The following is a 12,450-nucleotide window of genomic DNA, read 5'->3' as shown; positions in this document are numbered from 1 at the left end:
GCCAGTGCAGTTGAGAGGTTAAAGATTATCATCTCTGTTTAGTAGATGAATAAGTTAAGACTCAGAGAATTTAGGTAATTTGCCCTAATTAGTAGCAGACAACAGCAACAATATGCAGGTATTTGGATTCCCAGTTCATTGCTTTCTTATGCCCCCAGCTGTCACCTCTCTGCCCTCTCATATGTCCAGATAGAACAATGTCCAGTTTGTTTAGCATTTACTTTTTTTCAGTCTTTTTATTCTTCTTCATGGCCTCTTCTGTGAACAGAATTCTCAGTCCCCTTAGGTCAATAGATCCTTCAGTAAGGGTCTGACAGGCCTTGCATTATCTTTTGTTCACGCTGATCTTACACCTCATTTGTGTTACATGTCTGTTTTTGTTTCCTTGCTCCTGCTGTATTCTCCCTGATAATGAAGTGATTTATGATACTCTCTCTCTACTGTTTCTTCTCTTTTATTCTCCGGTTTATTAAAAGTTATTTTAAATTATCCCTTTCAAATGAGATCTTTCCATTTTAGAGTCATGCTGACATTTTAAAAGCATGGTTTGGATTTAATGAATCCACGATTCACTAACAAAAATGGTTAAGCATCAATGTTGGAATTGAACTCCACAGATCACCTTTTAGTAGATTTCCCCTCTCATGTATACCCCCTACTGTCTTTAGGTGTCTATTTGTTCCAAGAAATGAGGCTCTACCTACAGTGGCTTTGTCTCAGAGGGTGGAGGTCATGGCAGCCATCAGGTTTGAGCAGATCGGACTCTCTACAGAGAGACCCCACCTCTCCTCCAGCTTCACTGCAGTGTTTTTCACCTTCCTTCTCTTCGAATGTCTGACCTCTTCAAGATTCAGCTCACTGTGCCGGCTTTGAGATATAACACATTTATTTCTATTTGCCAGTAGTTGTTGGGGTGAAAATGCTGATACTAAAGACTTAAAATGAAAATGTAACACCTGCTGAGAGAATGTAGAAAAATGAATGTGCTACTGTTTTTGGTGTTTTTGTGAAATGTAATGTATTTCTAGGACAAAATAAACGTTGAGTAATTTGCTTTTTAGAGCATTTTCAAGTTGATTTTAATTAGGTTTTTTGGCTGTAGGTAGATTCCGCTGGTCGGTCATCCTCACGTGGTTCAGTACTTCCTGAAGCAGATCAACAAATATTACGAGATTTGATGAGTGACGCTATGGAGGAAATTGACACGCAAGAGGCTGCTGTGTCTGTAAAACCACAGTCTAATGGTGAGACAGACCAGGACTTCTTCCTGGGAACTGTGATGTCGTAGTTGAGGCTGACATTGTTTGTGTTCTTACAGAGTCCTCAATAAGTAGCTTACTAAAGAAAAGACAGGTCTGAGTTTTGGTGGATATTTATTAGTCAGTCAGCTTGTGTTTATTGAATGTTTAGTAGATCAATAATACTGGCCAGAGTGTTGGGTGGGGGGCGACAGATAAAATGGAAGACAAGGCTTATGTTCCCTGGTAGCTCATGGTCTAGTGCAGCAAATTGGCACTGAACCAGACTGAGGCTAGTGCTTAGAACCATCGAGAGGTGATATAAGAAAACACTTCAGAATGTAGTGTACACTCTAATCACTGGTTGGAAAGGATTTGGAATCCCTTCATTAGACTTCAGTGAAAATGAGACGAGTTGGCTTTTAAAAAGTGTGTAGGACCTAGGCGTGTAGTGTGGAGAGAGAAGATAATCTTGGCAATGTCACTAACATCAGCAGAGGCCCAGAGGCCTGTATGAGCCTTAATGATCTAGTAACTCAGGCTATTAATACTGGAACAAAAGTTCCCTTCTTGTCGAAAAGAATTAGGCAGTAATGTTAGATAAGCAGGGAGGAACCAGACAGAGAGCTTTAAAGCCAAGTGGAAGCATCTAAATATTTTGAAGTATCTATCTAAAAATAGTTTTTTTCTAATTGGCTGAACATACCTATTTCTGTATGTTGTGAGATCTTAATTTTTAAAATTATTTCATAGTGTTATAGAAGTTTAGCATTCAGTGTTGCTTTCATTCTAATTTAGAATAAATTAGAGCTAAGGAAGCAAATGGGAACTTTTAGCTCCCTATGTACTAACATTATTTGTAATAAATGTTAGCAGCTAACCTACTCATGTGGGAAAGAATGTTTAATGAATATTTACCGAGCAGCTTCAACACACAAGACTATGTACTGGACACTGAGCACTTAAAAGGATGAGTGGGTTCAAAGTAGGAGAATTTAAAGTCTAGTCTGTGAGCCTTCCGAGGCTAAGATGTCACCGCATTCATCTTAGTATTCTTAGTTCATATGACAGGGTTTGGTTTAAATGAATGAATGGAGAAAGAATTAGTGAATCTATGGAATTCCCTGGCAGTACAGTGGTTAGGACTCCATGCTTCCACCGCAGGGCACATGGGTTTGATCCCTGGTCGGGGGAACTAAGATCCCACATAGTATGCAGTGCGGCCACAAAAAAAAAAAAAAAAAAAAGATAAGAAAAGAATTAGTGAATCTAATATATAATATAAATGTATAAAAAAATATATGTTCACATACAGATTTTTGCACACATGCAGCCTTTTGTGAACTTCATATTGTGAGAGCTACCTGAGAACAGGTGTCCCATTTGGGTATCCAGCGACCCCAAGGAGTCTTTTTATTGCTTCGAATCATTCCCTGGCCTAAGACATGCTTGGCAACTGTTTCCCCCACCCCTTCCCCGAGCAGAGATTTCCTATAGTTTTAGGTGAGACGCTGCTAGATGTAACTATTTCCCCTCCCCTTGCTATATTGTCCAAGGCGTTTCTTCCAGAACTGCACCTACAGCACATAATTGTCAATATGAAATTCTGGCTAAAATGGAACTCCAGTCCACACTAACTAGCTGCTGTTGAATTCCTGAACTTCTCTGACACTAAATAACTAAGAGGAGACTGTAACTTTATGAGTCCATCATTTACTGTTTCGTAGAAAACTTCATACTTACTATTCTTTTTATTCGTAGTCAGAAGGTTATTGTAAGAAATAAGTGAGATACTGTTTTTTAAAAATTTTTGGCTGCATTGGGTCTTCGTTGCTGCATGCAAGCTTTCTCTGGTTGCGGTGAGCGGAGGCTACTCTTGTCTGCGGTGCGTGGGCTTCTCATTGCGGTGCCTTCTCTTGTTGCAGAGCACGGGCTCTAGGTGCGCGGGCTTCCTTGGTTGCAGCACGCGGGCTCAGTAGTTGCGGCACGTGGGCCCTAGTGCACACGGGCTTCAGTAGTTGCAGTGCAGGGACTCAGTAGTTGTGGTGCACGGGCTTAGTTGCTCCATGGCATGTGGGATCTTCCTGGACCACGGATTGAACCTGTGTCCCCTGCATTGGCAGGCGGATTTTTACCACTGTGCCACGAGGGAAGTCCTAAAATGCTTAATAAATGTTATTGTTGTTGATGTTTAAAATATGCCAAAATTGAATGTTGTAATCTTTTCACCTAGGTGTTTTGGATGAAAAATCTCAAATTCAGGAGCCATGTTGTTCAGACCTCTTCCTGTTTCCTGATGAGAGTGGAAATGTGTCCCAGGAGCCTGGGCCCACTTACGCCTCATTCACACACCACTTGATGAGTGATGCGGTGACAGGCGTGCCCACAGAAAACGACGACTTTTGCATTCTTTTTGCACCAAGAGCAACCATTCAGGTAATAAATTGATGATATAATTAATGTCTTAAAATAGTGTTATAAATTGAATTGACCAAAGGGCACCTGAAAAGATTCTTTAGGTTTTGTTAACTCTGTACAGTTCAGAATTACTTCCTTTTGTAATTTACTCTTGAGACTTTGTAAATGTTTGTTATACTTTACTCTTTTTATGAACATCTCTCAGAGACTCTCTACTTGCAAAGTCTCCTGCATTGTTTATTGAACTACAGAGGAAGTATGTAGTAAGATACCTCTTCAGGGTTGTGAAATTAAATGGCAGAAAGGAGTTCTGTACAGAGCTGTTAACACAAGAATTGGGAAAGATAAGATGTGATTTGTGAGAAGGCTAATGCTTGGTTAATGGATATATAATTTCCTTTTTAGAATCATGCTCACATTGTAAAAGCATGGTCTGGATTTAATGAATCCACAGTTCACTAAACAAAATGGTAAAGCATTGAATCTGTACCTTTTTATTGTCAAACAAGTAGTAAAAGCCAAATCGTAGACTATAAAAAATTCTTATGGAGTGATTCACATAGAAGAGAGAGTTCATTTTATTGTTAATAAAGCAGAGTATCTTATGTGGTGATTAACGTCAGTATTTGTTATTCCACTTTATATATTGAAATTATTAGAAAGAATGCAGCATCAAGAAATCCCCTTGAGATGCGCACCATAATCAGTGGTTTCTGCTTAAATAAGAGAGTATGAGTTACCTCTTCCTTTGTCTTAGGAGAAGGAAGAAGAACCAGTTGTAAAAATAATGGTTGATGATGCGATTGTGATAAGAGATAACTATTTTAGTCTGCCTGTTAAGAAGACGGATACGAGCAAAGCCCCGTTACACTTTCCTATTCCTGTAATTCGGTACCTGGTTAAAGAAGTCTCTCTCGTTTGGCATCTTTTTGGAGGAAAAGATTTTGGAACAGCCCCTCCTGCTTCTCCAGCTAAAAGTTATATGTAAGTTAATTTCTACATAAGTTTATTTGGCAGACCAATATACTCTCTTTGTTGCGGCGCACGGGCTTCTCTAGTTGTGGCGCATGGGCTCAGTAGTTGTGGCGCGAGGGCTTGGTTGCCCCGCAGCATGTGGGATCTTAGTTCCCCGACCAGGGATCAAACCCGCATCCCCTACATTGGAAGGCGGATTCTTAACCACTGGACCACCAGACCAATATTTTCTTTTCACTAAAAATACATAGAATTTATCCTTTTAAGAATTATTAATAAGTAGTATTAAAAACTGTAATTTAAATGTTACTCTTTTAATGTTAAAGTTTTGCATTTGAAAACTTGTTTGCATTCTTTGTATTTTTCTCCTAAAATATGATGACTTAAGCCACTTCCATTCAGCAAAATTTTTCGGGTACCTACCATGTGCCAGAGCCTGTGTTAGAGGCACATTCATTCAAATGAATACTACCCAGACCCTGTCCTAAGTTCAGAAGGAAGAGAGAGTTACATGAGCCAATGAGGGCAATGAAGTGAAGTGTGTGCGTCAGGAGGTGGGGACCACGCGTGCCCCTGATTCTCTAGCACCCAGCAGGGTGCCCAGCACAGAGTGGATGCTGCTGAAGTACCTGTTAATGAGTGCGTTATTCCATGGTTCTAGAAGGGAACTGGATGGGAAGACGAGGCAGAGACTAAGGGCAAACACTCTCAGTGGGGTGGGGAGGGTCAGGAAAGGCTTCACGGGGTGGGAACCTTTGGCACAGCATTGTAATGACTTTTTCTATTTAAAAGTGCTTTTAAAAAAACTTACAACTTTACTATAATTCTTTTCCGTGTTAATTGGAATTTCTAGGACTTGTCCTCTGACTCTCAGGGGTTTCTGAAGTAACAAGGAACTTACAGGGAGGTCTCATTTCTAAGTCTATCATGTGATATGCACACCAACATCATAGTTAGCGTTTTCTGTAGTTTTAAATATTTAGCAAGTAGATGATTGCTGTAATGGCAGTAATAACATTTATGTTCTCAGTGTCTCCAAGGGATAAAAGATGCGGTTTTGATTTATAGCAATACAGTTTGTGGAAGTGTTTTGCTAGTTCTGTAATCTTATTTTCTTTTTTCATCCTGTTATTTTTTCTGGTGTCATTCATTGCCTTTCTTTGACTATTCCTTTAACAAAAGGTTTTATTTTTCATTTATAGTAGTCCCCACAGCTCACCTTCTCACACACCTGCAAGACATGGACGTAATGTAGTATGTGGGGGAAAAGGAAGAAACCATGACTTTTTAATGGAAATACAGTTAAGCAAGGTAATGTGACATTTTGAAAGGAAAAATCCACCGAAGTAGGAGCATTAGTGGGCGTTCTTTGGTTACTCCCTGTCCCCTCCCCCATGTGGTCTTGGGGTGTAAGTGGAAAAGTGCAGGGGTCTTGTATAGAAACTCTTGCCTCTTTTTCTTTCTCAAATACTCTGAGAAAATTTAGGGTGTTTGTTTTTGTTTTCCCAGGCTCCCTAGAGCAGTGTCTCTCAGAGTTGAACAAGCATCAGAATCCCCTTGAGGGCTTGTTAAAACACAGGTTGCTGGGCCCCAGAGTTTTTGATTCAGTAGGTCTGAGGTAGGGCCCAGGAATTTGCATTTTTAATGAGTTCCCAGGTGATTGTGATACCACTTTACCCAGGACCGTGCTTGGGGAACCACTGCGCTGGGGTGTGTCTCTGGGCAGGCCTGCCATTGCATAGCACACAGGTCTCAGGTCCTTTGTGAGCATCTAGAGACCAGTAGGCCAGGCTGCCGGTGCCAGTGATGCAGTTCATTCTGTCAGCTTGTCTGGGATTGTGCCAAGGGTCGAATATTAGGGCTCTTAGCACAGAAATAGGGCAGTGATGACAGCTCCATATACTTAATTGTGTCCTTGCGCCCTTTGGGGACTTGAACTTTGCCTCCAAGCAGTTTCATAGGTATGCAAGACAATAATTTTATGACTTATGCCTATTGAGCATTTTACTTGGAAAGGATAGGGATTTTACCAAGGTCAAATAAGAAATGTCAGTCAGGCTTTTCCTTGTATGGTCCTGAGCACGTGGATTAATAAATAAATACGTGGACAAATATAGGAATGTTATGCTGTTCTCTGAAAGTGGAATCGAAAGTTGAGAATTCAAAGAAAATGAGTGATGTGTTACATTTTAAAGAGAAAATCTGATTTAAATAAAATGTAGAGATTGTTCTGTGTTCTTTCTCTTCTGTAAAGGTGAAGTTTCAGCACGAGGTCTACCCCCCATGCAAACCAGAGTGCGATTCTAGCCTCTTGGAGCACCCGGTCTCGCGGCAGGTGTTCATTGTGCAGGATCTTGAAATTCGAGATCGTCTGGCAACATCACAAATGAATAAGTTTTTGTACCTGTATTGCAGTAAAGAAATGCCTCGAAAAGCTCATTCCAACATGGTAAGATTTAAAACTTCATATATTTTGTTGTTGTATTAGTTTCAGAAAAGTATTTTTATTATATCTAACTGCAGAAGATTTATTTTAGATTAGGGAAAATTATGGGATTTTTTTTTCTCATTTTTATATGAAAATCCCTTTTAAATACGCTGCTTAAAGTTTTATGTTTTAAAAATTATTTTGCATGTTGTTTCTATAATTGCCAATATATCAATACCTGAGGAAAACCAGAAGTCCATAATGATCTACACAAAACACTTACACAGGGAATTCCCTGGCGGTCCCGTGGTTAGGACTCCGTGCTCTCATTGCTGAGGGCCCTGGTTCGATCCCTGGTTGGGGAGCTAAGATCCCACACGCCACGCGGCGTGGCCAAAAATAACACAAAATATTTAGGGCTTCCCTGGTGGCGCAGTGGTTGAGAGTCCGCCTGCCGATGCAGGGGACACGGGTTCGTGCCCCGGTCCGGGAAGATCCCACATGCCGCAGAGCAGCTGGGCGCGTGAGCCATGGCCGCTGAGCCTGCACGTCCAGAGCTTGTGCTCTGCAACGGGAGAGGCCACAACAGTGAGAGGCCCGCGTACCGCAAAAAAAAAAAAAAAAAAAAAAAAAAAAACACAAAATATTTAAATGAAATTGTTGGCAGTATTCCACATTTCTAACTTTTAAATTTTATTAGAATAGAAATGATCAGCTCAGGACTTCCAGAAGAAAACGTCATAGAAGTTGTCTTTGGAGTGTGGGTCTATGGATTAGCTTCTGGGGCTTAGCAAACTTCTTTGAGACTGCGAATACAACATTATCGTTTGCGTTTTTTCCTGTAAAGAGAATTCATATCTTTCATCAGATTTTTTTTTTTTTTTTGCGGTACGCGGGCCTCTTACCGCTGTTGCCTCTCCCGCTACGGAGCACAGGCTCCGGACGCGCAGGCCCAGTGGCCATGGCTCACGGGCCCAGCTGCTCCACGGCATGTGGGATCCTCCCGGACCGGGGCACGAACCCGTGTCCCCTGCATCGGCAGGCGGACTCTCAACCACTGCGCCACCAGGGAAGCCCTCATCAGATCCTTGAAAGAGTGTGTGACCCAAAAAAGTTAGATTCAGGATTCTAAGGAAAGAGGGTAAACAGTTCCACTTTTTGTTCTGATATAGGGACTAGATACAGGATTTTTTTCCCTCCTTTTTGCTTTTCTTTTTTTTAATGAAAACAAGGTCATATTATCACTAGGGAAAAAATGTGTTTGTCTGTCTCATCTTGTAGCTGACAGTGAAAGCATTACATGTGCGCCCGGAGTCTGGCAGGTCACCACAGGAATGCTGCCTCAGAGTGTCACTAATGCCACTTCGCCTCAATATTGACCAGGTTTGTATTACAAGCATAATGCATGGAATTATGTTTAAATATATATCCCACATTCAGAATGAGAGATTTAGTTTAGTAGAATTATGTTTATTATGATTTAACTTTTATGGAAGTTGCATAATTAAAACAGACTTCTGCTGGTAAAGAATAGGGCAAATTCATTAGCTGTTTGGAATCTGAATTATTAGTGAATAAACATTATTAGATTTTGTCCTCCAGTTTCCTACTCACTGTCTACGTGACATAGCGCTTAATACCTGCTTCTCATGTTCTCTGATCTTTACATACGTACTCCTAATGCAGATATACAGGTATTTTCAGAGGATGGAAGGACTCCTCGATATATGCTATTGAAAGATATAAGGGATTGTAATCACAGCATCTGAAAGAGAATTCCCTGCCCTGGGCACAATGACAAATTAGTAAATTGGCACTTGAACAGGTCACAAACAAAGCAGAGGTTTATGGAAAGAGGTAAACAAATCCACTTTCCTATATTCTGGCAAGCACCCCATCAAATGATCCTGGGTTTTGCCTTCCCAGAGAGCTGTTTAAAGCATAGTTGGTGTTTTACAAGCTTTGTTCGGTGTATGAAGACATGATACTTGGAAGTAGTGCAGTGTAGTGAAGAGTGTGGGTTTAGAGTCAGACCTGGGCTTAAATCTCAGTTCTCTTTTACTAACTGTGTGGCTTTTGGTAGGTAACTTAATTTCCCCAAGCCTCAGTTTCTTCACTGATAAAATGGAAAAAGTAATAGTACATGTAGCATCATTTTTTTAAAAATGAGGATTAAAGGAGACTGGTGTATGTAAAACATTTAGCTTGGTGCCTGGCACACACTGTTAACGATCAGAAGTGTTAGCTGTTATTATTAACTGAAGCGTATAACAACTACAGAAAATACACGGAGTTTTTATAATAATCTGCTTTTAAAATAACAAAACCCTCCCCTTATACCTTATATATTGGTGTGAGCTCAGGTTTGGAAGTAGAGTATATGTGGGGTGGTATTATTTGTTTGATTAAATAACATTGATTGAATAATGTCGATTCATTATTTAAATAAGTAATAGATGTATCAGGGATAATCTGAAGTAATATTTATATTGTAAACACAATATAGGAATATCTCAGAGAAAATGTATTGTGAAGCACAGAAGTTTAGCACAACTTTATGTTAATATTTGTAGCTTCTGAGCTGGGTCAGTCTTGCCAGTGAGTATTTTAGATTTATGTTTTCTCATTATGAGAAGAATATCTTTTGAAACCCATATTTTAATTTAATTTATCCATATTGGCCTAGTAGGAATATGATGAAGTATTTATGGGAAATTTGATCTGTGAAAATCACCAGTGTGAGCAAGAATTTGAGTGAGATTTATCTTTATGGCATGACTTTACCAGACTTATCAAGCCCAGTTTTCTTTAATAGACCTCTTCTTTAATATTGAGCTTAATTTCTTCTTTAGAACTATAAAGCATTATGATTTTAAAATGGAGAAATATTAACCTTAGCAAAAACAGTCAGGGAAATGAATGTTATGACTAAACTGAGGAGGAATGGGAAATAATTCCCCAAGGTATGGGATCGAGGGAAACAAAGCCATGCTACAAATACATAATGCCTTAACTAGGAATATTATGATACAAAAGAGTCCTTTCTAGTTTGCCTTTTCTAAGATTGACATACCATACCAAATGGTCATCTGAATAGAAAGCCAAATATTTGTGTTCTTTAGTTTTTCTTTTGAAAACATACCAGTTGATGAATGAGAATGCTTTGAGTAATATTTTTCTTACCAAGCATATCTCTGACTTTATCTTCACTGGATCATAGACAGTAAGTATGAAAGCAATGTGTTGTTTTCTCTTGTTTCTAAGAAGCTGCCTTGCTGTTGAAACTCGGTGCACTTGCTTGTGAAGCGCAGCGTACCTGTAGGGCAGGCAGGACACTAGGCAGATGGAGTGATTGCCATGTGGGGAGCTAAGTAGACGATGGAGGTTGTGTAACTAAGCGGTTTGAGATCCGAAATCTGAAGGGGCCAGATTTCCTGGTCTGGTGTTCATTTTAGTATTGAACTGCCTGGAAATCTGTGTAGGGAAGATATGTTAATTCCAAATCATTTGCTGAATGTGCCAACCTTGTCCCAGGTCTGAAGTAGGATGCTGGGAATACAAAGAGGAAGAAACATCCCATCCTCAGAGATCTCTGTTTAGTGGGGAGACAAAGAGACAAATGGCTTTAACACCCTGTGAAGAAGATAGGCATAAAGCTGTGTCCCACCAGAAGAGGGCTCCTAAGCCGGGCTGGGAGTTTGGAAGATGAGGGGTGAGCAGTAAAGGCTTCCTGGAGGAGGTGACAATCAAGCTGGGTCTTAAGGAATGTAAAATTACGAATTTTTGTAAAGGCGTTGAGAGCCTAATTCAGGTTGTGAGATGCAATGTGAGGCCGTTGGGTGGGACAGGTGCTTGGCTGAGGTTGGAAGTGATGAACATGTAGCAGTACCAGCTGGCATGTTTGTGATTTTTTTCAGCATCACCCGAGCATGACATTGAAAGCATTTCTTTCAACACCTTAAGTCATATCACACTGTTAATATCCTTTACCATAGGACCTTAAAGCTAGAAATAACTATTTTATAGTGAAGGTTTAACATAAATAATAAACCATATTTTTTAAAGTTTAAAAATTGATTTTATTGAAGTATTATTTGCATATAATAAAATGCAGAGATTTTAGGTATACAGTTTGAGCTTGAAAAATATTTCTTGTTTTGGCTCTTAATGAATAAAGCTGCTATGAAATTGGTGTACAAGTCTTTTATGGACATAAGTTTTCAGTTTTCTTGGGTAATTATAAACCGAATGTCTGGGTCGTAGAGTAGATGTGTGTTTACCATCGTAAGAAGCTGCCGAATAGTTTTCCACAGTGGTTGTACCATTGTGGGTTCCCATCAGTAACAGACGAGAGCAGCAGCTGCTTCAGCTCTGACCAAACTTGGTGTTGTCTTCTTAATTTTCGCTATCTTAGTTGGTGTTCATTTTGGTTTTAATTTGGATTTCCCTGATGACTAATGATGCTGAGCATGTTTTCGTGAGCTTATTTGACATTTGTATATCTTCTTTTTTGAAGTGTCAGTGTCTTTCTAGTTTTTTTTTTAAGTGATTTTTTAAAATTTTATTTTTTATTTATTTATCTGTGGCTCTGTTGTGTCTTCGTTGCTGCGTGTGGGCTTTCTCTAGTTGTTGCGAGCAGGGGCTACTCTTCTTCGTTGCGGTGCGCGGGCTTCTCATTGCGGTGGCTTGTCTTGTTGCGGAGCACGGGCTCTAGGTACGCGGGCTTCAGCATTTGTGGCTCGCGGGCTCTAGAGCGCAGGCTCAGTAGTTGTGGCGCACGGGCTTAGTTGCTCTGCGGCACGTGGGATCTTCCCGGACCAGGGATCAACTCGTGTCCCCTGCAGTGGCAAGCAGATTTTTAACCACTGCACCACCAGGGAAATCCTTGTGTCTTTCTAGTTTTAGAGTTAGGTTGTTTGTCTTATTGAGTTGTAAAGAGTTCAGCGTAAATACCAAAATAAAAAATTTGGAGAACATTTTGAAAAGCTGATAATTAGTATCCCTTTGTCTGTTGTTTGTAGTAGAAATGTGTAAAAACCACTGTCGCTTTAGTCTTCCCTTTTTTTTTTTTTTTTAAATAAGAGCACATTTATACCTGGAATTTTCTCTTTGTGTTTTTTGGAGGCAAAACATTCATAGTGTTAAAATATCGCCATCTGGTGGCCAAAGGATAACATTTTATATACTATTAACTGTCAACATGTAATATTTGATATATGTAAATATACACATATATAGTGATTTATAATAGATGTATGTAGTGTAAATAATATATAAATATATACTTAAATATGTATGTATAAAGCATAATAATATAATGAACAGTTCATGAACTTACTCCCCAACTGCAGAACCAGAATATTTCTAATACTGTTGAAACCTCCTGTTTGT

At 39.7% G+C, this 12,450-nt stretch overlaps 1 protein-coding gene across 2 annotated transcripts in view; it reads left to right on the top strand.

Annotated features, from left to right (window-relative positions):
- Nucleotides 1-12,450, top strand: part of ATG2B (autophagy related 2B) — a gene marked incomplete at its 5' end in the record, with an annotated part of 66,461 nt that overhangs the window by 41,184 nt on the left and 12,827 nt on the right. Inside the window, 6 exons of one of the 2 annotated variants that reach the window (XM_079701096.1) lie at nucleotides 1,103-1,244; nucleotides 3,472-3,674; nucleotides 4,414-4,640; nucleotides 5,837-5,942; nucleotides 6,886-7,080; nucleotides 8,341-8,442. In XM_079701096.1, the coding sequence (XP_079557222.1) occupies nucleotides 1,103-1,244; nucleotides 3,472-3,674; nucleotides 4,414-4,640; nucleotides 5,837-5,942; nucleotides 6,886-7,080; nucleotides 8,341-8,442 (975 nt within the window). Of the gene's footprint in view, nucleotides 1-1,102; nucleotides 1,245-3,471; nucleotides 3,675-4,413; nucleotides 4,641-5,833; nucleotides 5,943-6,885; nucleotides 7,081-8,340; nucleotides 8,443-12,450 lie in introns of both variants that reach the window. The other variant, XM_079701095.1, reaches the window with a different exon arrangement.

Source organism: Hyperoodon ampullatus (assembly GCF_949752795.1).
Source record: "Hyperoodon ampullatus genome assembly, chromosome: 3".
Lineage (NCBI taxonomy): Eukaryota > Metazoa > Chordata > Mammalia > Artiodactyla > Ziphiidae > Hyperoodon > Hyperoodon ampullatus.
This window is presented reverse-complemented; position numbering and strand designations above follow the sequence as displayed.